This window comes from Ranitomeya variabilis, chromosome 2 (assembly GCF_051348905.1).
Source record: "Ranitomeya variabilis isolate aRanVar5 chromosome 2, aRanVar5.hap1, whole genome shotgun sequence".
Classification (NCBI taxonomy): Eukaryota; Metazoa; Chordata; class Amphibia; order Anura; family Dendrobatidae; genus Ranitomeya; species Ranitomeya variabilis.
The window spans coordinates 279440433-279467371 of NC_135233.1; the positions used below are offsets into that span (position 1 = coordinate 279440433).

Sequence of the window (26939 nt, forward strand, 5' to 3'; positions counted from 1 at the left end):
CGGGCTGTAATAGGGACACATACGGCAGCAGCGGCTCAGTATTGGGGTATCGGGTAGTAATAGGGACACATACGGCAGCAGCGGCTCAGTATTGGGGTATCAGGGGTAGTAATAAAGACACATACGGAAGCAGCGGCTCAGTATCGTGGTATCAGGGGCAGTAATAGGGACACATATGGCAGCAGCGGCTTAGTATCGGGGTATCAGGGGCAGTAATAGGGACACATGGCAGCAGCGGCTCAGTATTGGGGTATCAGGTGCAGTGATAGGGTCACATATGGCAGCAGCGGCTCAGTATTTGGGTATCGGGCAGTAATAGGGTCACATACGGCAGCAGTGGCTCAGTATTGGGTTATCAGGTGCAGTAATAGGGTCACATACGGCAGCAGCGGCTCAGTATTGGGGTATCAGGGGCAGTAATAGGGTCACATACGGCAGCAGCGGCTCAGTATTGCGATATCAGGTGCGGTAATAGGGTCACATATGGCAGCAGCGGCTCAGTATTGGGGTATCAGATGCAGTAATAGGGACACATACGGCAGCAGCGGCTCAGTATTGGGGTATCGGGCAGTAATAGGGTCACATACGGCAGCAGTGGCTCAGTATTGGGTTATCAGGTGCAGTAATAGGGTCACATACGGCAGCAGCGGCTCAGTATTGGGGTATCAGGGGCAGTAATAGGGTCACATACGGCAGCAGCGGCTCAGTATTGCGATATCAGGTGCGGTAATAGGGTCACATATGGCAGCAGCGGCTCAGTATTGGGGTATCAGATGCAGTAATAGGGACACATACGGCAGCAGCGGCTCAGTATTGGGGTATCAAGGGCAGTAATAGGGACACATATGGCAGCAGCGGCTCAGTATCGGGGTATCAGGTGCAGTAATAGGGACACATACGGCTGCAGCGGCTCAGTATTGGGGTATCAGGGGCAGTAATAGGTACACATACGGCAGCAGCGGCTCAGTATCGGGGTATCAGGTGCAGTAATAGGGACACATATGGCAGCAGAGGCTCAGTATTGGGGTATGAGCAGGATGAGGAGTTTGTGCAGGTTGGGAATAGATGATGATGGGGCTGGAATGTGAGAAGTGTAACGTGTCTTTGTTGTAGTCTCTGCAGACAAGTCCTGGGTGAAAGAAGTTGTCATGCCGGTCTGGGCCGGATGGAAAAGAGGGGAAAAGTGAACAATTCCATGAGAAAGAACGTCAGCGGTAAGACATTATCTGTAACTGTGCTGTGATCTCAGATGTTCTGGAGGATTAGTATCTACCACTGACCATATGGCGGTAATATCCATGTTGGTCGTTATATAGAGATTGTCTTCACTACTAGCGCGGTCATCTGCTGAGGTTCTCCTCCACTATTAGGGTGCGTCACCCAGTTGTAGTCAAGGTTACCTGGTTAGGGGCCCACTCAGAAGCTTAGCCCCCTCCCCCCCTCAAAAAAAAAAACCCTAGCTACGCCTCTGATGCCAAGAGAAGCAGAAACCTTGCAGATGTTTCTGCAAGCAAATACCCAATGCGTGCACATACCTGACGCTGGCATAAAATGATTAGAAAACATTAGAAACCTGGTAAATTTCACGCAGACGCATAGAAACCGCCTGGCACTCGGCCGCACGTCACACACAGAAGCGCACGCAAATCTCCCCGCGCCGCGGCACAACATGAATGAAGCTGTCACACTGGCTCAACCCACCGCACTGCTGACGAATAAGACTGTAACAGCTTGCTGCTGGCTGATTGGATGAGGCTGCTGGGCGCAGCCAATCATGGACAGCCACTGAATGATCCCGCCCCCTCACTGTGGACGTTGTGACGCGGTGACGCCTCCTACCGGTCTTCCTGGTCGGAGAAAAGTTTAGCCGGGAGATGGCGCCGGTGCGAGTGCTGCTGGCCGCGGTGGTCCTGCTCGCCCTGTGCGGGGGTCTCTCTGACGGCCAGAAGAAGAAAGAGGTGGGTCAGGTAGACGGCGGAGAGCGCCCGGCCTCATGGTGCAGGGACAGTCCGGGGGGACTTCAGCCATTACTGGCTCCTGACTACACAGTGCGGGGGTCGCAGCCAGGAGCCCGCGGGGTCGGTAGAGCTTCACCCTGGTGACGTCTCACATCCGTGCGTCGGGGTCCGGCTGCCTCCTGGCTGGGCACCATGGACTATAGTGTGACCACTGCAGCCAGTCACCGCTCACAGCAATCACCCTTCTGCCGCGTGATTGGCTGCATCTGTCACGTGTTCATCTCCCCCACAGGCAGAGGCACTGGTGGGGACCCAGGCAGCAGCATAATACTGCCAATATCGGTGGATTGTGTATGCCCCCATAAGCGCCAGGTCTCTCCCCCATTGTCCCAGGCGCCCACCCTGCCCGCAGTCCTGCACAGCAGTTTGTCCCAACAAGAGGGTAAGATCCCCAGTGTATGGGCAGGAATGGTGCGTCCTGTGACCCCGGGGAGCCTGGGCCTGCACGGAGTGGCTGCCCAGTGTCCGGATGCTCCCAGTAATGGCGGTTATCCATCCACAGCACTCACTGCCTCTTCTGTGGTCACAGATGGTGGACGGGGCGGCAGCTGGCATAAGGCTAGGGTCCAGGAACTCGGATAAGTAGCACCACTCCAGTGCTGGAGTAAACCAAAATGTTGGCGCGGGGCTTTACCGCTTCTGTTTCCAAACCCTGAAGCGTTTCTAAGACGACAGTAGCCACAATATGTGCACAGTAATGTCGTCCTGACCGTGCTGCACACAATGTGGAGAACGTGATCAGGGATGTTTTTTTCGCAGTCCGCTGTCACATGATCGCCGTTATTTGGTGAAGTACAATTTAAAATGAATTTCGCCCTCCTCTATGATCTAGCATATCAGAGAAGTTAGAAATGGGGGTCCCCGGGACACTGGCGGCTAGTGTTGAGCGCAAGTACTCACTACTCAAGTTTGCGTTGGGTGCTCTGGTATGCACGGAGTATTGCGAATCCCTGCATGGTTTTTTTGGGTGTCTAAGGCTGGGTTCACACTTGTGTTCGGCAGCCCTGTGTAGGGCTGCATACTTCCTCCCTTAAGGTCCGCCTATGCTCCTACTTCCGCATGCGTCCTGCGTACCTATCTTTAACATTGGGTACGCAGGGACACGCGGATGCGTCCACATGAGGCATTTTGACGTGCGGCCAAATGCAACATGTTGCATTTTCTTGCGTTCATCCGCACGTCAAAACACCGCATGTGGACGCATCCGCATGTCCCTGCGTACCCAATGTTAAAGATGCATGCAGAAGTGGGAGGAGCTTAATGGAAAAAGTACACAGGGCTGCCGAACACAAGTGTGAACTTAGCCTAACAGCTGCGAAACACGTGGGGCAGGGACTTGAGCACCCTCGATATTTGGTGCGCCCCCGATGCAAACTTGCGTAGCAAGCACTTGCACTCAACACGAATGACTACATATTCAATACAACGACCTAATGTTATCAAATTCTGTGTCGTACCTGTGGGTTCAAAATGCTCACTATACCCCTGGATAAAATCCTGGAGGGGTGTGGTTTCCAAAATGGGGTCTATGGGGGGTTTGCACTGTTCAGGCACATCAGGGGCTCTCCAAACGTGAGATGGCATCCACTCGATTCCAGCTAATCTTGGTTTAAGAAACAAACAAACAAACAGTGCTCTCTCCCTTCTGAGCTCTGCCATGTGCCCAAACAGATCTAAAGTCATTTATTTTGTGAAAAAAGTTAAATGCTAATTTTTTCCTTCCACATTGCTTCAGTAACGCGTGAAGCACTTGGAGGGTTAATAAACTTCTTGAATGTGGTTTTGAGCACCTTGAGGGGTGCAGCTTTTATAATGGTGTCACTTGTTGGATATTTTCTGTCATATAGGCCCCTCAGTCACTTCAAATGTGATATGGTCCCGACAAAAAAAAAATGTTTTTTTGTATATTTTGTTAGAAAAATGAGAGAAATCAATGGTCAAAAAATCCCAATACAAAACACTGAAAACAATAAAACCTGATTTAAATGATAGGTCTTTTTCCCTTTAAAGGGAACCTGTCACCCCCAAAATCGAAGGTGAGCTAAGCCCACCGGCATCAGGGGCTTATCTACAGCATTCTGGAATGCTGTAGATAAGCCCCCAATGTATCCTGAAAGAGGAGAAAAAGGTTAGATTATACTCACCCAGGGGCGGTCCCGCTGCGGTCCGGTCCGATGGGTGTCGCGGTCCGGTCCTCCCATCTTCTTACGATGACGTCCTCTTCTTGTGTTCCTGCTGCTGCTCCGGCGCAGTTGTACTTTGTTAGCCCTGTTGAGGGCAGAGCAAAGTACTGCAGTGCGCAGGCGCCAGGAAAAGTCAGAGAGGCCCTGCGCACTGCAGTACCGCCCCGGGGTGAGTATAATCTAACTTCTTTTTCTCCTCTTTCAGGATACATCGGGGGGCTTATCTACAGCATTACAGAATGCTGTAGATAAGCTCCTGATGCCGGTGGGCTTAGCTCATCTTCGATTTTGGGGGTGACAGGTTCCCTTTAAGCCAGTTTGAAGGTTAATGGCAGTGCTGAATAATAGGCCATAAATGTAGCAATGATGTAGATGATAACGATTGCGTGAGGACTGACCAATGGGACCTCTACCAATCCAATGAGCAAAGACCCAAAGTCTCCTGTGTTTGGAGCATTAGGCACATGTTACCATTACTCCATTCATTTGGTACGGGACTTATGGAGAACTAGATGTTTCCAGCCAGCTAACGCTTGGCACGCTCATTGCTATCTAATTAACGCTGCTGGTGATTAAACTATAGTAAATAATGAGAACATTCAATAGCGCTTACGCAGGTGGTAAATTAACTTAAAATGAAGTTAATAACAATAGTGTGGTGATGTGTTGGGGGCGGGATTATGTGTGGTAATGGGGTGGTGGGATTATGTGTGGTAATGGGGGCGGGATTATGTGTGGTAATGGGGTGGGGGGGCGGGATTGTGTGTGGTGATGTGTTGGGCTGGCGGGATTATGTGTGGTGGGGGGCGGGATTGTGTGTGGTGATGTGGTGCAGATTGTGTGTGGTATTGTGGTGGGGGGCAGGATTGCGTGTGGTGGGGCGGAGCTACTGTGCAGGGGGCGGGATTAGCGAGTAATCACGATGCGCGCTATATATATATATATATATATATATATATATATATATATATATATATATATATATATATATATATATATATATATATTTTATTATATTCTCTATCCATCCTATAGACAGTGAGTCGGTGTGGTGTCGTGCAAGAACGCCACTTCTCCTTTTACACAGGACTTGGGACACCTATTTTTGACAATTGTATTTAATAGGGAAACATCTGTATGGGATATTTTAAAGCTCTTTACATGAGTGACATGTCTGGTCTGCACTTTTCACCGTCTTCTGGTTTTGGCTTACAGAAACTGGCGTAAAATGCTGACCAAATACGGAACGTGTGAACGTGGCTTTAGTAGAACTATAAACTCGCCATTCATTTTACCATATAGCGTACTGGAAAACTGGCAAAAAAATTCCAAGTGTATGGAAATGCCAAAAAAAGTCCAATTCTACAATTATATATTTTTCTATTTACCGTATTCACTGTACGGTAAAACTGACCAGATCAGTAAGAGTACGCTGATACCAAACATGTAGGGTGTTTTTATTATTATTATTATTATTATTATTATTATTTAGGTAGTGAAAAATCAGAAACTTGTTTAAAAAAAAAAAAAAATTGTATTTTGTCTCCATTTTTGAGACCCGCACAGGTTTCCATTTTTTGGCATCTGGAGCTGTCAGAGGGCTTTTTCTTTTTTTTTTTTTTTTTTTTTTTTTTTTTTTTGCGCCTTGAGCCGATGTTTTTATTGATACCATTTGGCGGTAGATACGAGGTTATCAACTTTATTGCAATCTTGCAGTGGCCAAAGATACCAGATGTGTATCTTTTATTTTAATTTCAATGGGGCAAAAAGGGGGTGATTTGAATTTTTTTTTATGTGCTTCATTTAATGTTCCCCTTAGGAGACTTGAAGAAGCGCTGACAGTCTGGTCGTCTGTACTATACATAGCAGGGCTTCAACCCTGGTATGTATGTCAGACCTCCTGACCTCCAATGAACCCCAGTCACAAGGGGTATCGTAATGGCAGGCACAAGGGGTCCTCTGCAGACCCCCGGCTTTGATGACATCCCATCAGTGCTCTGTGATCACATGATAGGGGCGCCGATGGGCTGGATTTGTGACGCGCTTCTGCCTGGTGTGTCTTAAATCCAGCGGTCATTGAATGACATCTGGTCTTTATTCGGACTCCCATGACAGCACCACGAGAGAGGGGATCCGCCCCTTTAGGAACAGGAAACCCACAGACACAAAAGGGCGGCACCTCTCCCATGCATCAGTTGGTTTCCTGTTCCTAACGGGACGGGATCCTGCAGATTTCACAAAAGGATCCCAGGCCGGCCGGCCGACTCAGGTAGCGAGGGGGTCTCCTACCTCGGCGGGTGCGGGGTTCCTGGTAGATGTCGCAATGGTCCTGGCAGGGCTGCATGTGGCGACATTCCAGCAGGGAGCAGCCACCGGTGGTGTCCTGTCTCCGGGCCAGCGCCGGGTGAGTATATCCCCTGAGTCTCCTCCTTCTGGGGTGGCTGGGGCTCAGGTATGCGGCGGTGCTCGGGGGCGCCATCCGGGAGTGCTGCGGCTCTGTCCGGCGTCCTCGCCGCTCTGTGCGCCGATACTGAAGCGCTGGGAGCCCGGGTGACGCCGGGGGAGGAGTCGGCGGTCACTTCCGGGTTCCGGGGTCCTGCGCATGCGCAGTGAATCCAAGATGGCGGCGCCCACCGGTAATAGCATCGCCGGCGTTCTGGGCCCCAGGGCTTACCGCCTGCACCAGGGGGAGGCCGAAAGAAGTAATCAGGGGAGCGCTAGGCACAGCTGCTGACCGGAGGAGGGGTTATAAAAGGAACTCCAGATCGTGATCCCTTGCTTCTGGCCTCATATGGTGAAGATGGAGGACGAGCACGTGCAGTTGCTGCAAGAGGTGTCCCAGAAGCCCAAAGGGAAGGATCGCGACAGGAGGAGTAGTGAGTCTGGCCACAAAAGCACCTCCAGACAGGGGTCTGGAGCATCAGCCAGTGGAAATCCCCCTCGTATTCCGGTACTTTTTTCTCTGGGCAGCGCTGGTAAGTGATCTTCGTGAAAGTTCACCCAGTGACATGATTCCCCTCATATGTTCCATTATAGGGGAAGAAATGTGCCGGGAAGGCGAAACACAGGGAATGTGGCATCTGCGGGGTTCCCCTACCTGATTCGTGCCCCAAAAAGTTATGTGGGCCCTGTATCCAGCAGACGGTGAGGTCTCAGGAAAGGGGAGAGGGGGAGAGCATTATATCTACAGGAGTTAGATTGCTTTACTTACCCCCCTCAGGTAGCGGAGGAATCCCTTACTATGACCACCAGCCTGAAGGAGTTGATCAGAATGGAGGTCAGACAATCCTTGAAGGGTCTTTCTCAAGGAGGAAGCTCTAAGTCCAAAGCTCCGTTACTCTCCGATTCTTCAGTAGAAGAGGATAAGGAGGAAGTTTTTTCCGGTTCAGCTGCGTCTTCCTCTTCCTCGGATGAGGACACCGCCCGCTTCTGTCTACCCCTTGAACGAGTGGATAAGCTGGTTAAGGCGGTCAGAGGAACGATGGGCATAACGGAACCGAGACCCCAACTTTCCAAGGAGGAAATTATGTTCAGTGGGTTGGAGCAGAAAAAACGGAGAGTCTTCCCGCTCAATGAAAAAATCCAGGATCTCATCAATAGAGAGTGGAAAAAACCCGAAAGAAAGGGTTCTTTACCTCCAGCGCAGAAGCGCAGATATCCATTCGATGATCCTGCAGTCACCAACTGGGAAAAAGCCCCTAAGTTGGATGCGGCAATAGCCAAAGTAGCTAAACGAGCCTCTCTCCCTTTTGAGGACATGGGGACCCTTAAGGACCCCCTTGATAGAAAAGCGGACACCTTTCTAAAAAGTACCTGGGAGATGGCGGCCGGCTCTTTAAGGCCTGCGGTGGCTTCAACCTGTACAGCCAGATCAATGATGGTCTGGTTGGAACAGTTAGAGACTCAGTTAAAAGAAGGTGCATCAAGGGACTCTATTTTGTCTGCCTTACCACTGATCCAAGAAGCGGCTGCCTTCTTATCAGATGCATCTATTGACTCTGTCAAAATGGCGGCTAGAGCAGCAGGGCTCTCGAATGCGGCCAGGAGGGCTCTTTGGCTGAAATGTTGGCCAGGCGATATACAATCTAGGTCAAAACTCTGCATCATCCCTTGTAAAGGGGAATACCTATTCGGGCCCACCTTAGACGAACTCCTAGAGAAGGCGGGAGATGACAAAAAGAAGTTCCCCAATCTGCTGGGGTCCTACCGTCGTCCCTTTAATAAAAGAAGGTTCGGTCGCGGAGGGAAGCGTACCTTTTCACCTTCAAGGGATCGGTCTAGGTGGGATGACAGACGTAGACGAGGTACGGGATATATGTTCCGTCGTTCCTCAAAAGAAAGGAAGAAGGAGGACAAATGACTAGGAGCCCCGGTGGGGGGTAGACTTTTACATTTTGGTTCAGAATGGTCAGAGATCACGAATAGTATCTGGGTGCAAGATACTATTTCTCGGGGTCTTACTCTTGAGTTCTGCCATACCCCACGGGATAAGTTTATGTTAACTCCATTACGTTCTAATCCTCTAGAGCAATCTGTTCTGGAAGAAGAGGTGTGGTCTCTCTGTTCAAAAAATGTCCTTACACAGGTTCCAGAGGCTGATAGAGGGAAAGGTTTCTATTCTCCCTTGTTTCTTATCCAGAAGCCCGACAACACGTATAGGACCATCATAAATCTCAGACATCTTAACAGTTATTTGGTTAAGCATACCTTTAAAATGGAGTCCATCAGCTCGACAATAAAAATACTGTTCAAAAACTGCTTTATGGTGGTAGTCGATTTAAAGGATGCCTATTACCACGTACCTATTCATGTGGATTTCCAGCAGTTCTTGAGGGTAGCAGTATTAATGGGTGGAGTTGTTTATCATTTTCAGTACAGAGCTCTTCCCTTCGGTATAACGTCAGCCCCTAGAGTATTCACAAAAATAGTGGCGGAGGTGATGGCTCACTTGCGAGAATCTAATGTCCTTATTGTCCCATACCTGGATGATTTCCTCATAGTAGGTAACTCCGTAGAACACTGTTTGTCCCAACTGGAGCTTACTAGAGTTAAGCTGGAACGCCTGGGCTGGATAATTAATTTTGAAAAATCTCGGTTACAGCCTCAAAAAATTCAAAAGTTTCTGGGCCTATTACTAGATTCAACTACACAACAGTGTTATCTTCCAGAAAATAAATTAACTCAGATTCAGCATCAGGTTCTAAAAGCAATTAATACACCCTCTATGACCCTGCGGCAAGCTATGTCCCTGTTGGGGTCCCTCACATCGTGCATTCCAGCGGTAAGGTGGGCACACTTTCACACTAGATCCCTCCAAAAAGAGATTTTAGTTAAGGATAGAATCTTGAGGGGTGTATTAGAAGAAAAAATAACGCTTGAACCAGCGACTCTCAAATCCCTAAATTGGTGGCTGAATAGGGATAATTTATCAGCAGGCGTTCCCTGGATGATAGATGTGTCCCGGGTTGTGACTACGGATGCCAGCTCCTCAGGTTGGGGGGCTCACATGAATGACATTGTAGTGCAAGGCCAATGGGAACCATACTCAACGTCCTCTTCCAATCAGAGAGAATTATTAGCAATCGAGTTGTCGGTTAAAAACCTCCTCATGTATCTGCAGGGCCACCACGTCAGGATCCTCTCAGACAACCGGGTAGCAGTCTCCTATATAAATCATCAAGGAGGGACACGCTCCGAGGCTCTGATGCAGATCACAGATCGTCTCCTCCGGGTGGCAGAAGAGAATTTACAATCTTTGACTGCTCTGCACATCATAGGAAAAGACAACATAAAAGCGGACTTTCTCAGCCGCAATGTCCTAAAACAAGGAGAATGGTCTCTAAATGGAGACATCTTCAGACAGATTGTCCGCTTGTGGGGTCAACCGGTGGTGGACCTATTCGCCACAAGGGAGAACAAAAAAGTAAAAAACTTTTGTTCCTTAAATCCCAGGGAAAATCCACTGGCAGTGGACGCATTCCTCATAAAATGGGATTTTTCTCTGGCCTACGCCTTCCCGCCACTGAACCTACTACCTCTAGTGGTGAGGAAAGTCAGAGAAGATCGGGCGAGACTCATTCTGATTGCTCCCTTTTGGCCCAGGAGAACCTGGTTTTCATGGCTCAGGATGATGTCAGTGGGCGATCCCTGGGTACTCCCAGACATCCCAAATTTGCTTTCCCAGGGGCCGATACTCCATCCACAAGTGAAGGGACTTCATTTGACGGCTTGGATTTTGAGCGGTCATTGTTAGAAAATAAAGGCTTCTCTCCTAAATTAGTCGATACCCTTTTAAGAAGTAGAAAGCCGATAACAACAAAAATCTACTCCAGAACCTGGAGAAAGTTCTTAACTTTCTCAAAATTTAATATTAATGATGGTGTACCAATACGTCAAATATTGGAATTTTTGCAAAGAGGGTTAGAGTTAAAACTCTCCACAAGCACTTTAAGGGTACAAGTTTCAGCACTTGGAGCCCTGTTTTCATGTAATATTGCGGGTAACTACTGGGTGTCGAGGTTCATTAAGGCGGTCGGTAGAATTAGACCACTGTATAGAAACAAAATGGTGCCATGGGATTTAAATCTGGTCCTTTCTTCTTTGACAAAGCCTCCTTTTGAGCCGTTGAATGAAGCCTCAGTCAGGATGTTATCTCTCAAAACAGCTTTCCTAATAGCTATAACATCAGCTCGCAGAATAGGAGACATCCAGGCGCTCTCTAGAAATCCCCCGTATACAGAATTTCTTCAGGATAGAGTTATCCTTAGACCGGACCCAGCCTACTTACCGAAAGTAGTATCACAGTTTCACAGATCGCAGGAGATAATTTTACCTTCATTTATCCCTAATCCTTCTAACCCGAAAGAAAGTGAGCTCCATACCTTAGATGTCAGGAGATGCCTTCTTCAATATATCTCGGTCACTAATGATTGGAAGAAGGATAATGCACTATTCCTGTCTTACCAAGGTCCAAGGAAAGGGGCTAGAGCTTCTAAATACATATTAGCAAAATGGATTAGGGAGGCTATCTCTCTTGCTTACACGACAGGTGGGGGTCCAGCTCCGCAGAATCTGAGGGCACATTCCACCCGAGCCATGGCGTCATCCTGGGCAGAGAGGTCTGGAGTGTCGGTCGACCAGATATGTAAGGCGGCCACATGGTCATCCCCTTCTACCTTCTTTAAGCACTATAGGTTAGACTTGGGGTTCTCCTCAGATCTCACCTTCGGGTTAAGGGTGCTGCAGGCTGTGGTCCCTCCCTAAAAATGGCTTACATCTCTGTAAATCTCTCGTGGTGCTGTCATGGGAGTCCGAATAAAGCATTAAGCTACTTACGGGTAGCGGCATTTTTCGGAGGCCCATGACAGCACCCTTAGTTCCCTCCCTTTTCACGTGGGGTTGCACATCCTGGGTTTATAATCAACCAGATAATTTAAAGAAGGAATGTTATCTTCTCACATGTATTACTTTATTAAAAATCATTGTGTTCAATTGTATGCAATTTTGTGTTTGCTTGTCATTAACTGCGGTTAGTCCTCTCAGGCTCTGTAATCCAACTGATGCATGGGAGAGGTGCCGCCCTTTTGTGTCTGTGGGTTTCCTGTTCCTAAAGGGGCGGATCCCCTCTCTCGTGGTGCTGTCATGGGCCTCCGAAAAATGCCGCTACCCGTAAGTAGCTTAATGCTTTTCCACCCGACCCTGTAAGAGGCACTTGATGGCTGATTAAATCAGCCATCAAGTGCTGGGAAAGATGTGGGCTCTGTGTGCGAGACGGCATCAAAGGCAGGGACACAACCTTTGACGTACAGGTATGTCAAAGGTAGTGAAGGGAGTCAAGGACCAGTCACCTGATACATGCTGCCTGATCCACATGAATGCGATCCCGGTTGTGTGACTGCAGTTAGTTATGTTTGACCCTGAAACGCTGCAGCAGAGAAGCCATAGTTTCCCTAGCTGTCCGGGGACTATAGGGAGACGCCTGACTAGTCAGCTGCAGTCAGGTTTTTCCTGCTCCGCTCCAGGTGATGAACAGGTCTCGCTATATGTACACAGATCGCTGTTTATTATCCTGAGCGGCGCGGGGAGAAGCCAGACTAGTCGGATCTCCCCCATATAGTTCTCGAATAAGCTCTTCAATCTACCGTATGTCTTTCTGCATGACTGCAATCGTACAGCCAGACTGATTCATGCTTCCGTTGGTCTGGGCAGGATGAACCTTACATGTTTCCTTAAGGGGAACCTGTCACGTCATTTCAGGCATCTAAGGCTTCTTTCACACTTCAGTCGTTTGGCGTCAGTCACTTCCGACAAAGTGACGGATCGACGGATCCGTCACAATTGTTGAAAAAACGGATGTAACGGATCCGTTTTTTTGACGGATCCGTTACTCGGGGGTTGTATATACTTTTTGGAGCATGCGCAATTGAAAAAAATTGAAAAAACGGATTGGGGCGACGGATCCGTCGAAATGACGGTCTCGACGGATCCGTCGCCCATAGGCGCCCATTCTATAAAATGACGGACGCGACGGATCCGTCGCGATCCGCCATTTCAACGCAGACAAAAAACGTTGCAATGACCGTCAATGTCTAGATGACGTCCGCCAAATTTTGACGGATCCGTCGCATGACGGATGGAACGGACGACCATCCGTCACAATCCGTCGCTAATGCATGTCTATGGGGAAAAAAACGGATCCGTCACAAAAAAAACGGATCCGTTTTTTGAGGAAAAGGGCGGATTTAGACTGACGCCAAACAACTGAAGTGTGAAAGAGGCCTAAACTGTCAGTACTGCGTTGTCGGTGGTGCAAACTTTTAACCCTTCTAACTCCCTAACAACAAAAAAATGTTTAAAAAATGATAGTGATGTAAAGTAGACACGTGGGAAATGTTATTAATAGAGTTGAGTGAATTTGTTTGGATTCCCTCTTATTTGGTAAGTTATAGCACTTGCTGAATAAGCTGCAGAGGGAACCTGGCTTCCTGGATCATGGCGGCTGATGAGATGTTTCAGCACCACAGCTGCATGTGTCGCGGCTATGTGACAGCACATGTTTGGGGAGCCCAACACATAAGCTCTCCATGCATGTGTTGTGACTGTCACATGCAGCTGTGGAGCCGAACATCTGATCAGCCGCCACGATCCAGGAAGCCGGGTTCCCTCTGCAGCTTATTTGGTAAGCGCTATAGCTTGGTGACTAAGGAAACCCAAGCAAATTCGCTCATCTCTAGTTATTAACTCTTTTGCGCTGATTAATCAGTTGCAACTTTTTGTGCAACCACAATCCAGTTTTCTCCTTGGAGTAATTTTACGTACTTCTAAAATATGTTGCTGACATTTTGCATCTTTACAGCAGAACATGGGTGAAGACGACAATAAAGAGCATTTTACATTTTAGAATTTGTGCAAAACCCATGACCACATGTAAAATTTTTATGACTTTAAGCGGCTGTCTGCCTTTGGGCTACAAGTCTGCAGTCACTACTCTGCCTGCAGACTTCGGTGAAGTGTCACTACTGGTAGATCCCAACAGTGTGCGGGGGGGTAGGGGGAATAGAAAATCAGAATTTGACATGAAACAAAACAATCTGTCTGAAACCTTGTATGGCTCCTTATACCTGTAGCCTGCTTGTTACTCAGCCCCCCCATTTCTGCTTCGTGTCTGTGCAGATGGTATTATCGGAGAAGGTGGGGCAGCTCATGGACTGGGCCAGCAAGAGACCCGTCATTCGTATGAATGGAGATAAGTTCCGGCGATTAATCAAGGCTCCACCGAGAAACTATTCTGTGGTCGTCATGTTCACAGCGCTGCAGTCACACAGGCAATGCGTCGTCTGCAAGTAAGGAGATAGAAATGTCGTGTGTATATTCAGATGGGCAGATTATTCTCCTATCATAGCACAGGACTGCTGCAGGGTTTTAACTTTTATTTTCTTTTTTATATGGAGATGTTCAAAATTGCACCATTTCCCCATAGCACAATATAGTATTGCATCTTTGTGTGTGTGTATACATTAAGACTGTGGAATTACCCGGCAGTGTTCCTTTCCTCTCCCTCATTGGATTTTTTTTACTACATATAAAGAACACCATATTTCTTCCTATTACATCATTATTAAAGGGTTTTACATATATTTCTGCAGTTTTGAAAGTGACTGCAGATTGGCAAACCCCACTGTCAGGATTCACCTCAATTGCCAGATCAAGCTGGCAGTCACGTGACCAGTGGTATACAGTCTGCCCTCTCAATCTGGCAATTAAGTGGGATCCTGACAGTGTGTGTAATGCACAGTGTTGCGATTTGCAAATCTGCAGTCACTTAGAGCTTTGTCCCAGGATATCTGCGACTTTTCTGTGTTCCCTGAAGATCCACTAAGCATACAACACAGCGCAGATTTTTGCGCCAGCCCCGTTCCTGCGCTCTTGTTCTGGATAACAGAGGTAAGGTATATCCCGAGCCTGCATAAAGCTTCACCTTTTATTGGCAACGTGTTAAAACTCCATACAGCAAACCTACGCCCGTAGCCTTACTCATGGTATGATTGGTATATTCTGTTTTGTTCTCCATCATCATTCATTTTAGTTTGGGTTTGTTGCAAGTGACCATAACTATTACTGCGACGTAATGCAGAACCAGCCCACATTGTATAAGGACAATAAGCTGGAAGATGGCCTTGTTCTCATGCAGTGTTTCTGTGCAGGCAAGCTGACGAGGAGTACCAGATTCTAGCCAATTCCTGGCGTTACTCCAGTGCATTCACCAACAGGATTTTCTTTGCTATGGTAGATTTTGATGAAGGATCAGACGTCTTCCAAATGGTAAAGTATGAAAGATGTCTCCGTGGGTGTGTATATACAGTACAGACCAAAAGTTTGGACACATTCTCATTTAAAGATTTTTCTGTATTTTCATGACTATGAAAATTGTACATTCACACTGAAGGCATCAAAACTATGAATTAACACATGTGGAATTATATACTTAACAAAAAAGTGTGAAACAACTGAAAATATGTCTTATGTTCTAGGTTCTTCAAAGTAGCCACCTTTTGCTTTGATCACTGCTTTGCACACTCTTGGCATTCTCTTGATGAGCTTCAAGAGGTAGTCACCGGGAATGGTCTTCCAACAATATTGAAGGAGTTCCCAGAGATGCTTAGCACTTGTTGGCCCTTTTGCCTTCACTCTGCGGTCCAGCTCACCCCAAACCATCTCGATTGGGTTCAGGTCTGGTGACTGTGGAGGCCAGGTCATCTGGCGTAGCACCCCATCACTCTCCTTCTTGGTCAAATAGCCCTTACACAGCCTGGAGGTGTGTTTGGGGTCATTGTCCTGTTGATAAATAAATGATGGTCCAACTAAATGCAAACTAGATGGAATAGCATGCCGCTGCAAGATGCTGTGGTAGCCATGCTGGTTCAGTATGCCTTCAATTTTGAATAAATGCCCCAACAGTGTCACCAGCAAAGCACCCCCACACCATCACACCTCCTCCTCCATGCTTCACGGTGGGAACCAGGCATGTAGAGTCCAACCGTTCACCTTTTCTGCGTCGCACAAAGACACGGTGGTTGGAACCAAAGATCTCAATTCCTTGTGTTCTTTAGCCCAAACAAGTCTCTCCTGCTTGTTGCCTGTCCTCAGCAGTGGTTTCCTAGCAGCTATTTTACCATGAAGGCCTGCTGCACAAAGTCTCCTCTTAACAGTTGTTCTAGCAGCAGACACATCTCTACAACTGTGTGTGGCATTGACCTGGTCTCTAATCTGAGCTGCTGTTAACCTGCGATTTCTCCTTCGCCTCATTGGGGGACACAGACCGTGGGTGTTATGCTGCTGCCACTAGGAGGACACTAAGTGATACAAAGAAAGTTAGCTCCTCCCCTGCAGTATACACCCACCTGCTGGCTCCCAGCTAACCAGTTCTTGCTTAGTGTCTGTAGGAGGCACTTGGGTCTGTTTTCAGACCCCAACATTTTTTATTTTTATTTTCTGTACATTTTTATTTTTTAATTAACGGAGTGAAGGGGGCGACGGATTCCTTTCTAGGGTCCGCTCTCCCCCGAACCATCAACAGGCAAGCACGGCGAGTATACCTCCCCGTACCTTTCCTGCGACGACTGGGGCACGCCTAATCTACGCTAGGGCGACGGTTCCTATACGGTCCCGATCTCCCCCCTGTAAGATGGCTAGCACATAGAGTATACCTCTTATGTGCATCTCCCGGGCTCCTCCGCAATTAAGCCCTCACCTGTTGGCGTCATGTAGTCCCCACAGTAGCCGTAAGTCCCCTGTGGCAGGCACAGCCATAAGTCCCCTGCGGCAGGCACATATGAAGATGGACAGAGACTCTCCATCCCCCGGCCAAGGGAGGATCGATTGAGCTTATTCCCTCGCAATAGAGGCTGCATCTCTGCTCGGTGGTGGTGAGTAGTTTCCTTCCTCACGCTGCCTGCGTGGAAGGTGCGGTCCTGGTCCCTGGGGAGAGGTGCCGCTGGCCGGTACGCCAGCGGCAATCATTCGGCGGTACGTCGCGGCCCGCCGACGCGCTCCACCGGCAGGCTCCATAAATTTAGTCCCCGGCTTTTTCACCCGGACTAGGCCGCAGTTGAAATCCCCGCCAACCGCCGGAGCCCCGCCCAGCTCACTTCAGGGGCGACGGTGCCTTCACGGTCCCGATGCCGGATAACTGGCCCTGTCCACCCGAGGGCTGAACTCCGTGGATGTACAGAGGCCCCTCTCTATGGCGTCTGAGCAGCCCCCACTGTCCCACCACTGTGAAAGCGGATGGCACAAGGAGGCGGACGGTTCCTCTCCACCTCCCTAACAAAAGGGATGATGGATTGAGGTTTATCCCTCTATCCCTTGCACCGTCCACGCTGCAATACCCGACATCCGCGGCGGCTCCATGCCGGGACGTGCACCGTTGGTGAGTGGATCCTGCCAGCGATGGGCTTCTGCAGCGGGATATTCACAGGCAGTCTCAGGCTTCCCTGTGGCCCACCTCCCTGAGGTAACGCTCCAGCCGGCTACAAAATTTAGCCCCCGGCTTCGGCCGCTGTGTAGGCCGCACCCCGGCAGCTCTGCCTTTTTTCCTGGCACTTTTCGCCTGGCACGGAAGTGCTCAATTTTCTCGAGCAACGCCCCTCACTTCTACGCTGGCGCCGGCTGCAGAAATTTAGGCCCCGGCTTGGGCCTATTCATGGAAGTCTCGAGGCTCCGCCCACGTCGTGCCTGTGGCTCCGTCCCCTGAATTGGCGCTTCTCGCTCGCTGCGAGATTTGACCTAAACCCGCATGACCAGTATGATTTCTGAGGCTGGTGACTCGGATAAACTTATTCTTAGAAGCAGAGGTGACTCTTGGTCTTCCTTTCCTGGGGCGGTCCTCATGTGAGCCAGTTTCTTTGTAGCGCTTGATGGTTTTTGCAACTGCACTTGGGGACACTTTCAAAGTTTTCCCAATTTTTCGGACTGACTGACCTTCATTTATTAAAGTAAAGATGGACACTCGTTTTTCTTTACTTTGCTGCTTTTTTCTTGCCATAATACAAATTTTAACAGTCTATTCAGTAGGACTATCAGCTGTGTATCAACCAGACTTCTGCACAACACAACTGATGGTCCCAACCCCATTTATAAGGTAAGAAATCCCACTTATTAAACCTGACAGAGCACGCCTGTGAAGTGAAAACCATTCCCGGTGACTACCTCTTGAAGCTCATCAAGAGAATGCCAAGAGTGTGCAAATCAGTCATCAAAGCAAAAGGTGGCTACTTTGAAGAACCTAGAACATAAGACATATTTTCAGTTGTTTCACACTTTTTTGTTAAGTAAATAATTCCACATGTGTTAATTCATAATTTTGATGCCTTCAGTATGAATGTACAATTTTCATAGTCATGAAAATACAGAAAAATCTTTAAATGAGGTGTGTCCAAACTTTAGGTCTGTTCTGTATGTATAATTTATTTATACATTTATATTTTTCTGGCCTTAAATACAAAGGAAATGTCATTTTTAACTTTAGTTTTAGGCCTATTAGAGATAATTTCATCCTCAACTTGCTTAACTGTTCACAATAACAGTAATTTTGACCAGAGGCATCCAAACGTTTACATGCCACTGTATGGGTGAGGGGTAACTTGCTGATCTCTGGGTGTCTTAAGAATGGAGCTTTGTAGAGCCCCAATCTTGGCTGGAGCTGAGGTGAACATGCTCAACTTCCATTTATTGTCTTTTTAGACTGCTGGGAAAAGCACAATACATTGCTTGGCTATTTCCGGCAGTCCTATCAACAATGAGTGGAGGTTAAGCATTCACATCTCCACTCTGTTCAAGATGGGACACTGCAGAGCTCAGGATTGCTGGGAGTCCTAGTGGGTGCACCCCAGTGATGAAAAAAATTATCCCCTTATTCTATAGACACAGAATTATTTGCTGTTTTGAGTTAAAGAATTACTTTTTTGGGGGGGGACTCTCTGTAGGTTGGGGATGTATCAGAGAAAGGGTCTCTTTAGCTCCATCCTGAATGGAGCGGCGTTGTGTGCTCTGCATCCATGCCAATCATTGTCCATGAGACTGCTGGAGAGAAACAAGCGCTGTGCGTGGAGATTTCCAACAATCCCGCTGACATTGAATGGAGGCCTCGCATGTGCACCTTCTCTTCATTCAGGACCGGGCTTCACAGTCCCAATCTCGGGATCAGTGAGGGTCTCAGTGGCTGGATCTCAGCGGTCCATAAATTATCCCCTATCGCATGGATAGGGAATATTTTACTATTTTGGGAATAACCCTTAAACGTATATTGTGAATATGAAAACTGTTGTATTTTTATATGAACTAATTACCTTGTATCCTGTTTTCCAGCTGAATATGAACTCTGCACCGACCTTCATTCACTTCCCTCCTAAGGGGAAGCCCAGGAGAGGAGACACGTATGAGCTACAAGTGCGTGGTTTTGCTGCAGAACAAATTGCTCGCTGGATTGCAGATAGGACCGATGTCAATGTAAGCGTATTGGCCATTTAGGGCAGGTTTCATTGTTTTGTACTTCATGAAACCGGGGATATTAAAATTGTAATTCTGTTGTCTTCTGTCTTTACAGATCCGTGTGATAAGGCCTCCTAATTACGCTGGCCCTTTAATGCTTGGTTTGCTAATAGCGGTGATCGGAGGATTGGTGTATTTGAGGAGAAGCAGCCTTGATTTCTTGTACAACAAAACGGGATGGTCGCTGGCTGCCCTGGTAAGTGAATATTCATATGCTTGTATCTGCATGTGGCTTTAAAATGGCGTGGAAATTTAGATCTATTAAAATATTATTTTTGGAATGTGACCTATAAAATCTATTATTGACTGGTAAAACCTGCTGCTGTTTGAGCTCTGCGGCTCCTGTGGTTCCTGCCATTTTTTTTGCAGTGATGTCATGTACATAATATGACCACTGAAACAAGTGATTATCTGCAGCGGTCACATAAATGATGCATGTGACATCATCCCAGCAGGACAGGCGAGAGTCCCTTGGATGGCGGTATTGGAACATTAAGGGGGATTATGACAGGGTAGCAAGGTCCTCCTTTTTTTATTTATTTTTTATTATTTATTTAATAACACTTAATGTGTTTTCACTATTGTAATCGCAAGCTGAAATCTCAAAACTGTGGGGAGAGCCAGAAACCAAACACATTAGACAGCTCAACGATGGGTCCCGGTTTATTAAATTTACTCGTGGTGGTGAGATATTGAAAAAGCGGCTTTTAAATGGCATAACTTTTTGCTAATTGCTCTTGACATTCCTCTCTATTGTTCTTCCTTCATGTCCCAGTGTTTTGTGCTAGCAATGACATCTGGACAAATGTGGAATCACATCCGTGGACCCCCATATGCTCACAAGAACCCCCATACCGGTCAAGTGGTAAATGGTTTTTATTCCTTTTATTTTTAGAGGATTATGTTTATTTTCTTCAGGATAACAAAACCAAGAAATCAGTGGCCAAAGATGCACTAATTAATAATGGGTTGCCAAACCGAAGACCCCTCTGTGGCCATAAGCCCTAAATGGGCAATTTGATTGACGAGACCCTCCAGCTCACAATAAATGCATTATACTTGCTTAAAATTCCTTTCTTTGGCACAGTTCCTCTGATTTCCAGACATCTTAATTCTCAATGGCTGCCAACTTCTCAAACTACTCTTTGCGCAGACAATCCACCCCACCGCTCTCTTCTGGTCCATTCAGTAGGGCAGTATTTCAGGAAAAATGTAGTTAGAGTGAACCGAGAAAACTCTAGATTAGTAAGGTGATGTGATAGATTTGTCTAAAATGGCTTTTTTTGGGGTAGGTTTATAGTTGTGTAGGGATGGAAAAGAATTGTCTGCTTTCCTTCAGAAACTGCATCACCCCTGACTATTGGGCATGTCAGCCCCATGGAAGTGACTAGAGCTCAGCTCCAGTATCAGCCACACAACCTGTGATCAGCAGTTGGTCGGTTTCTGAATAAATCTATACATGTTTTTTCTAATCTTAGACTACCACTTTACAACTTTTATTGTCTGAAGGTATTAAAACCAGAAAACAGGCGCTGAACTACAGAATTGTTTGAGACTGGAGTGGGAGGTTGGGACTATGGGAAATATTGAAGGAGGAGATATGATAGTTTCATTCTGATTTAGATGCGCAACCAGTGCAATGACTGGCAAATGAGGGAAGCATCTGTGTAGCAGCTGGATAGAAATTAGCTAAACTGTGCATCTAGGATAGATTGGAGAGAATTTAGCAGGAGGAAGTCTGTTTTTTTTTTTTTTTTGTTTGTTTTTTAAAGTAGTGTTTCAGGAACTAAAGGGAATCTATCATGTCCCCAAATGCTATTAACCTGTAGATATTGGATTAATCTACATGTTAATAGCGTTCTAAAGCCTAAATCTGAATGCTATGCTGCATTGAGCAGGAGGTTGGACACTATGACCCTTGAGGTTCCTTCCAATTCTAACTTTTGTATGATTCTAAAGCCATGCAGCCGTCGCATCAAAAGAATGGCTAACAGGAGGAAATTAACTTTTGTCCCAGCAGTATCTGTCTTTCAGTGATGGAGGCGCAGCCGGTGCAGCTTCTGTCACTGCTCAGTAGGTAGAGTTGCAGCCGACACTGACAGCCAGCTCACCAGTGCATCCATACAGAGCCGGCTGTCAGTCAGTGCCGTGGTTACAGCCGCCGACTAAGTAGTGACTAAGTCTATGAATGAAAGCCGGAGACTGCAGAGAGGAATAAAGTACATTTCTCTCCGACAGCGGGGCTTTCAGTGTGGTGGTCGCACAGCTTCAGAACACAAATATCCTGCAGATTAACCCTATATCTACAGGTTAATAGCATTTTTTTACATGTTTGGTTCCCTTTTAAGAAGAGAATTACCCTGAGTGACAGAAGTTTACAGTTTTGATGGTAAGAAAAATGCAGATTCTGAAGAGCGTTACTAATTGTAGAGAACACATTATTTACATTGTAGCTTATGCTGTTGAATGGTAAAACCAGTGCTTTTTATATTGCCTCCTACTATATCTATGCCAAATACTATTGTTTTTTTATTTCTCATGTTTCTTGCAGAATTATATACACGGAAGCAGCCAAGCTCAGTTTGTGGCAGAAACTCACATCGTTCTCCTGTTCAGTATCCTTTCTTTGTGTTAACCCCTTCTTGACATGAGGTGTACATGTACGTCACATGTTGAGTGTGGGTCGATGGTTGTGTACCCACTAAGAGGTCACTGTCAGTCTCTGACAGCATCATTTTAAAACGAAATTGGAAAAAAAACTAAATTTACAGTTTTTGATTTTTCTGTAAAACCAAAAAGACCTTCATTAAAGCCGAGGTTAAGTAGCCTGAGTTACAATTATTCAGATGAGTTTAGAAAAACAATTTGCAGGACCCTGGTCAAGCAGGTACGTGATTAGTCTGTGGTCACTGGACCAAGTCCTACGACCTCCTACCTGCCAGGATCCCCGACATCTCTTCTGATTAGAATGCCTGACTTCGTACGTTCATCACACCACAACGGTTATGTCATGGCGGACCTACTAATCAGAAGAGGTGCTGGGGATCTCCGCAGGTAGGAGGTTGCAGGGCTCGGGTCTGCCGATGTGGCCACTGGACCAGGGTCCTGGGAGTCTTTTTGCTCAACTTGAATTATTTACCATGAAGTGTTTTTTTTCTCTGCTTCCAGTAGGTTGGAAGGAGTGTAGTAGACAAACACTAGATCATATAAGGCTTAGTGTGAATATGCTTTCCTTTTCCCTTACATCTGACTTCTAGATGGTGGAGTAACTTTGGGAATGGTCCTTCTACATGAAGCTGCTACTTCTGACATGGATGTAGGAAAGCGAAAGAGTGAGTAATGTAAAAATGGAATGTCAAATAGAACTGCAGTAAAAAGCCTCCTATTAGGGGCCAGATGAGTCTGCTACTTGGGGCCACGTACTCCCTTTATATTTGTCAGGTGCAGTTTTATCAGGGGAACCTCACATGCAGGAGTTCAGGTCTCAATCTACATCAAGGTCTGAACTGGACTGAATAGTAGCAAATTGTGTTTTATGTGAGCCTATTGATGGACAAGGGCTGCGATCACACAGGATCTCCGTGACTGTAAGGGGACATGCTGTTAGAAGTCAGTAGTGCAGCTCCAGGCTTTGGGCCGGTTATTTCTACTGATTAGTATCTCTGCACACTCAGTCAGATTGGAAAATGACGACTTGTTTAGTCCAGTGACTTTGCAGATAGTACTTGTGGCTATTTCTTGTACAGGACAGGATTTGTATGAACGAGAACCTGTCGCCACGTATTTGTCACTTAATCAGAGAGCAGCATAATGTAGAGACAGAGTTCCTTAATCCAGCGATGTGTTACTTACTGGGCTGCTTCTTGTTGTTTTGATAATCTCCTGGTGATAAAACATGGATTTTATCACTAGAGGACTATTAAACCTGTTGCCATGTAGTCCTCCATACTCACGAGCACTGTATAACCCGGCCCCATCACTGATTGGCAGCTTTCTGCCTATGAACAGTTGGCTGCTTTCTGTATACACTGTTCATAGGCAGAAAGCTGGCAATCGGTGGTGTAGGTGAAGTTATTCAGCGCTCCACATTAGAGAACTGGAAGATTTTCAGAAGAGAAAAGGTTATTAAAACTGTAACAGATACAAACAGCTCTTTAAGTCTACGTTCACATTAGCGTTCGGCGCCGCAGCGTCGCCGCATGCGTCATGCGCCCCTATATTTAACATGGGGGCGCATGGACATGCGTTGTGCTGCGTTGTGCGACGCATGCGTTTTTTTGGCCGCAAGCGTTGGGCGCAGAGAACGCAGCAAGTTGCATTTTTTTTGCGTCCAACTTTCGGCGAAAAAGGACGCATGCGTCGCAAAATGCAGCGTTTTAGCGTGCGTTTTGTTGCGTTTTTGTGTGCGTTGCGTCGCCGACGCAGCGGCGCACAACGCAAATGTGAACGTAGCCTAAGAGATCCATTGCTGAACCAGGGTCCTACATCATGCTGTCTGTCGGTCAGTGCCGGGGTGTGCTTCCATCCATTACTGTGTGTAATAAGCGGTGACTGAAGCCGCACCTCTAGAACTGAAACTCATCGGCTCCATTGGGGAAATGAGGTCATTTTCTCCCAGTGACCGCACGTTCAGTAAGGTGGTCGGTCTCATTGTAACGCTATCTATCTGCAGATTGACCCATATCTGCATTTGAGGACATGACTGGTTCCTCTTAAAGATTAACCAAAACTTTACCGCACTCAACACCATGACTACAAGAAGTGATTGTACATTAGTTACCTAACAGTAAGATAGATTGTGATGGTATGACATTGTCAGTTGCCAAAAAGAAAAGTATTTTGGGGCAAATCAATTCCTGCTATTTAATTACGTTTAGTATTCTCACTGACTCGCTCCCTTTTCAATGGCTTAATAGACTGAGATAGAAAATCCTACCAAATTACCAATATCTGTAAAGAATTATATTTTAGTTTTTGGCTATGGTTTAACCTGCAATGTACCATAAAGCATTCTGTGTTTTGGAGAGAAAAAGTATCGAAAAAGTTTCATTCTTCCGTACAGTAATGCGGATTATCATCTTTTCATAGTGATGTGTGTGGCAGGCTTGGGGCTAGTGGTGCTATTCTTCAGTTGGCTGCTTTCCGTCTTCAGATCCAAGTACCATGGATACCCATACAGGTAAATTGTTACATTTTAACAATTGTAATTTATTTTTTTACCATTCATTTTTTTTTCTTTTTGAGTGGGTGATAAACATCTACAAAAAACCTTTTTCTTCAATGTATTTGAGTGCAGTGCCTTTAGCTATTCCTTCAGCATGTACTAATAGAAAAAGTTAGACTATTTCCCTATTCACCTTTTGTTCTTTCTATTGGATATACTGCTTTTAATATAATTGCATTTAATTGTGGTCCTTGAAAAAGGACCTGTCAATCACCCAAAATAATTGAGTTAAAATTCCTGAACTCCCCTGATTCTCCCGTTGTTTTCAGTTTTGCACTGCACTACTCCAGTGCAAAGATATACAAATTTGACACTTTATAGAGGGCAGTATGTGAAATCTCTGATTGCAGTGCAACTGGACTTTTCTTCAGCATCTTCTCTAGGGGTATGCACTTTGCACCTTGTGTGCATCTGAGCTGTGATTGGCAGTATGTGGGAGGGTGAAAGTGCACACACCAGAGAAAATTCTGATGACGCTCTCAGTTGAACTGCAAGCAGAGATTTCACATACTGTGCCCGAAAAGTTAAAAATAAAATGTGAGTGACTCACCAAAATTGGGAGAACTTGGGAATCATATATATATTTTTTTTATTTATACTAGTTATTTACCTAGCTGCAGACAATGAGCTCAGCTGTTGATGGCACAAGCCTCTCAGAGCAGAGATTGTCTGCAGCTCTGTTGGTGTGACACCAACACTACAAACAGTAAGACACTGGGAGCAACGCTTTGGATTTGTATGCCAGCTGCTTTCAGCTTATGTCTGTAGAAAGTTCAGGGACTCGCAGAAAGCATGTCTCTGTGGGGAAGGCTAAGGTTTCCCTATTACACGAAGGAAGATGTAGACGTACAATTTGCAACGTAGCATCTATGTTGTGGTTGCACACAAACTCATCGTATTTTCTTTTTTTTTTTTCTTTTTAGCTTTCTAATGTCATAGAAGCAGTTCCATCATATTGAAGATGTTGGTAAGACCCAGGAAAGGTTCATGCTCCTCTAGAGACTCCTTCCCATGAGGATTCTATACGTTGGATTATACATCAAAGATATGAGAACTTGTTCTAAATGAGATTGTTTGGTCTAAGACTATTGGTAAATGTGAACCAAAGACCTGATGCAGTGCCTTAGTCAAATGCAGTGAAACCCCATCCAAGGTACAGAAGACCCCCTCCCTCCCTGTTCTAAATGCAAAGCATAAGAAATAAATTGGGTTTCATCTTTGTGTTTTGCACAAGCGTTAACAAGATTCCAAACGAAGCCGCCTCCTGACGCCCGCTACAAGATTTCCTTATTTTCTCTCATAATAAAATGAACTTTCCTATTTTTAGTGATCTGTTCTTAGTGTGATTATTTACTTTGTGCCGGGTGGAGGGGACGTGCTAATTATTTAGTTTTATATATTAAAAAAATGAGTGGATTCACTTTAGAAGCACAAGCTATGAATATGAGGTGAGGCCTGGGGTTATGCTGAGATGTGTAAGGGTCCTGCTCGTCACCTACCATAGCATTTACTAGATGGTAGGGCCATCTAACAGCTCATCTTAGGTAACGGAAGGGAAAAGGATCAACTCCCATCAGAAGATACCTTCAGAAATATGAGAAGATGCCAATGTCTTCTATGGCGATCATTTATGTAAAATACCCAGTAAATACATCACCTAACAAAATACAACTCTGCGGTTATACATGGCTTTCTGCACAGATCCTTCACATATGTTGTGAACGGATCTCTTCTACCTATTTCTCCAAATAAACTAAAAGCACCAGCTCTAAACCCTTTGTGACAGAGTCACTGGTGAAGTGATGCAGGGAAGATACGTGTCCCTGTGCATGATGGCGTTCGTGATGTAAAACCAGACGGTTTATTGACAGTTATGTTATGGGCTGGTTTTAGTGGACCTCCATAGAGCGGGTGGGAGGGGGTCTACCGTATCTCCACATGCAGAGTCCTGAAAGGACCTGTGTGATGTCAGGATCATGTGATCAGTCACATGATGGAGTCACATGGTCTGGGCTGAAGGGGAGAGCTTTCAGTGTTCAATGCTAGTCTGGAGAGAGAGCATTCCAGGAAAGTGTGTGCTAAACCTCAACTCTGGGAATTGCTGCCTGTGAGTGGGCAGGTTCCCGCTAGGAAAAGGACTGTTTGTTTTTTTTTGTTTGTTTTTTTTCACTTTGTTTTGCCCAGAGGGGACGTGTTTACTTTCCCGAGCTTGGCTTATGCGGTCTACAATAAACCAAGCCTTTTCTTAAAGAGACAGTGTTCCAGTTATACCTCTGTGTCCAGCCGAGTGAGCTGCTCTACAACACCTTCTACACATCATTACAGCAATCTGTGTGTAAGCCCCTCACAGATCCATGAAGATAACTTTTTATAACATTCCTCGGTGTGGTCTGGTTAGATATGTGATGCTGGTCTGTCCTCGGCACCTCCTCTCTCTCCCCACAATCGCCGTCCCTCTGGTCTTTG

At 46.4% G+C, this 26939-nt stretch overlaps 1 protein-coding gene across 1 annotated transcript; it reads left to right on the forward strand.

Annotated features, from left to right (window-relative positions):
• The first annotated feature begins 1800 nt into the window (after positions 1 to 1800).
• Positions 1801 to 25799, forward strand: MAGT1 (magnesium transporter 1). The gene is made up of 10 exons (XM_077285032.1): positions 1801 to 1958; positions 13874 to 14043; positions 14905 to 15022; positions 19067 to 19207; positions 19305 to 19445; positions 20025 to 20114; positions 21801 to 21864; positions 22507 to 22581; positions 24338 to 24428; positions 25397 to 25799. Exons 1-10 carry the CDS (start codon positions 1875 to 1877, stop codon positions 25410 to 25412), a joined length of 990 nt encoding a protein of 329 aa, XP_077141147.1. The 5' UTR covers positions 1801 to 1874; the 3' UTR covers positions 25413 to 25799.
• Positions 25800 to 26939: the final 1140 nt, after the last annotated feature.

Excerpts from the sequence above, each read along its gene's own strand:
- MAGT1 (XM_077285032.1), top strand. The coding sequence starts at position 1,875 with ATGGCGCCGGTGCGAGTGCTGCTGGCCGCGGTGGTCCTGCTCGCCCTG. Across the intron at positions 19,208-19,304 it reads CAGATAGGACCGATGTCAAT|ATCCGTGTGATAAGGCCTCC; the intron begins GTAAGCGTATTG and ends CTGTCTTTACAG. Across the intron at positions 19,446-20,024 it reads GATGGTCGCTGGCTGCCCTG|TGTTTTGTGCTAGCAATGAC; the intron begins GTAAGTGAATAT and ends TTCATGTCCCAG.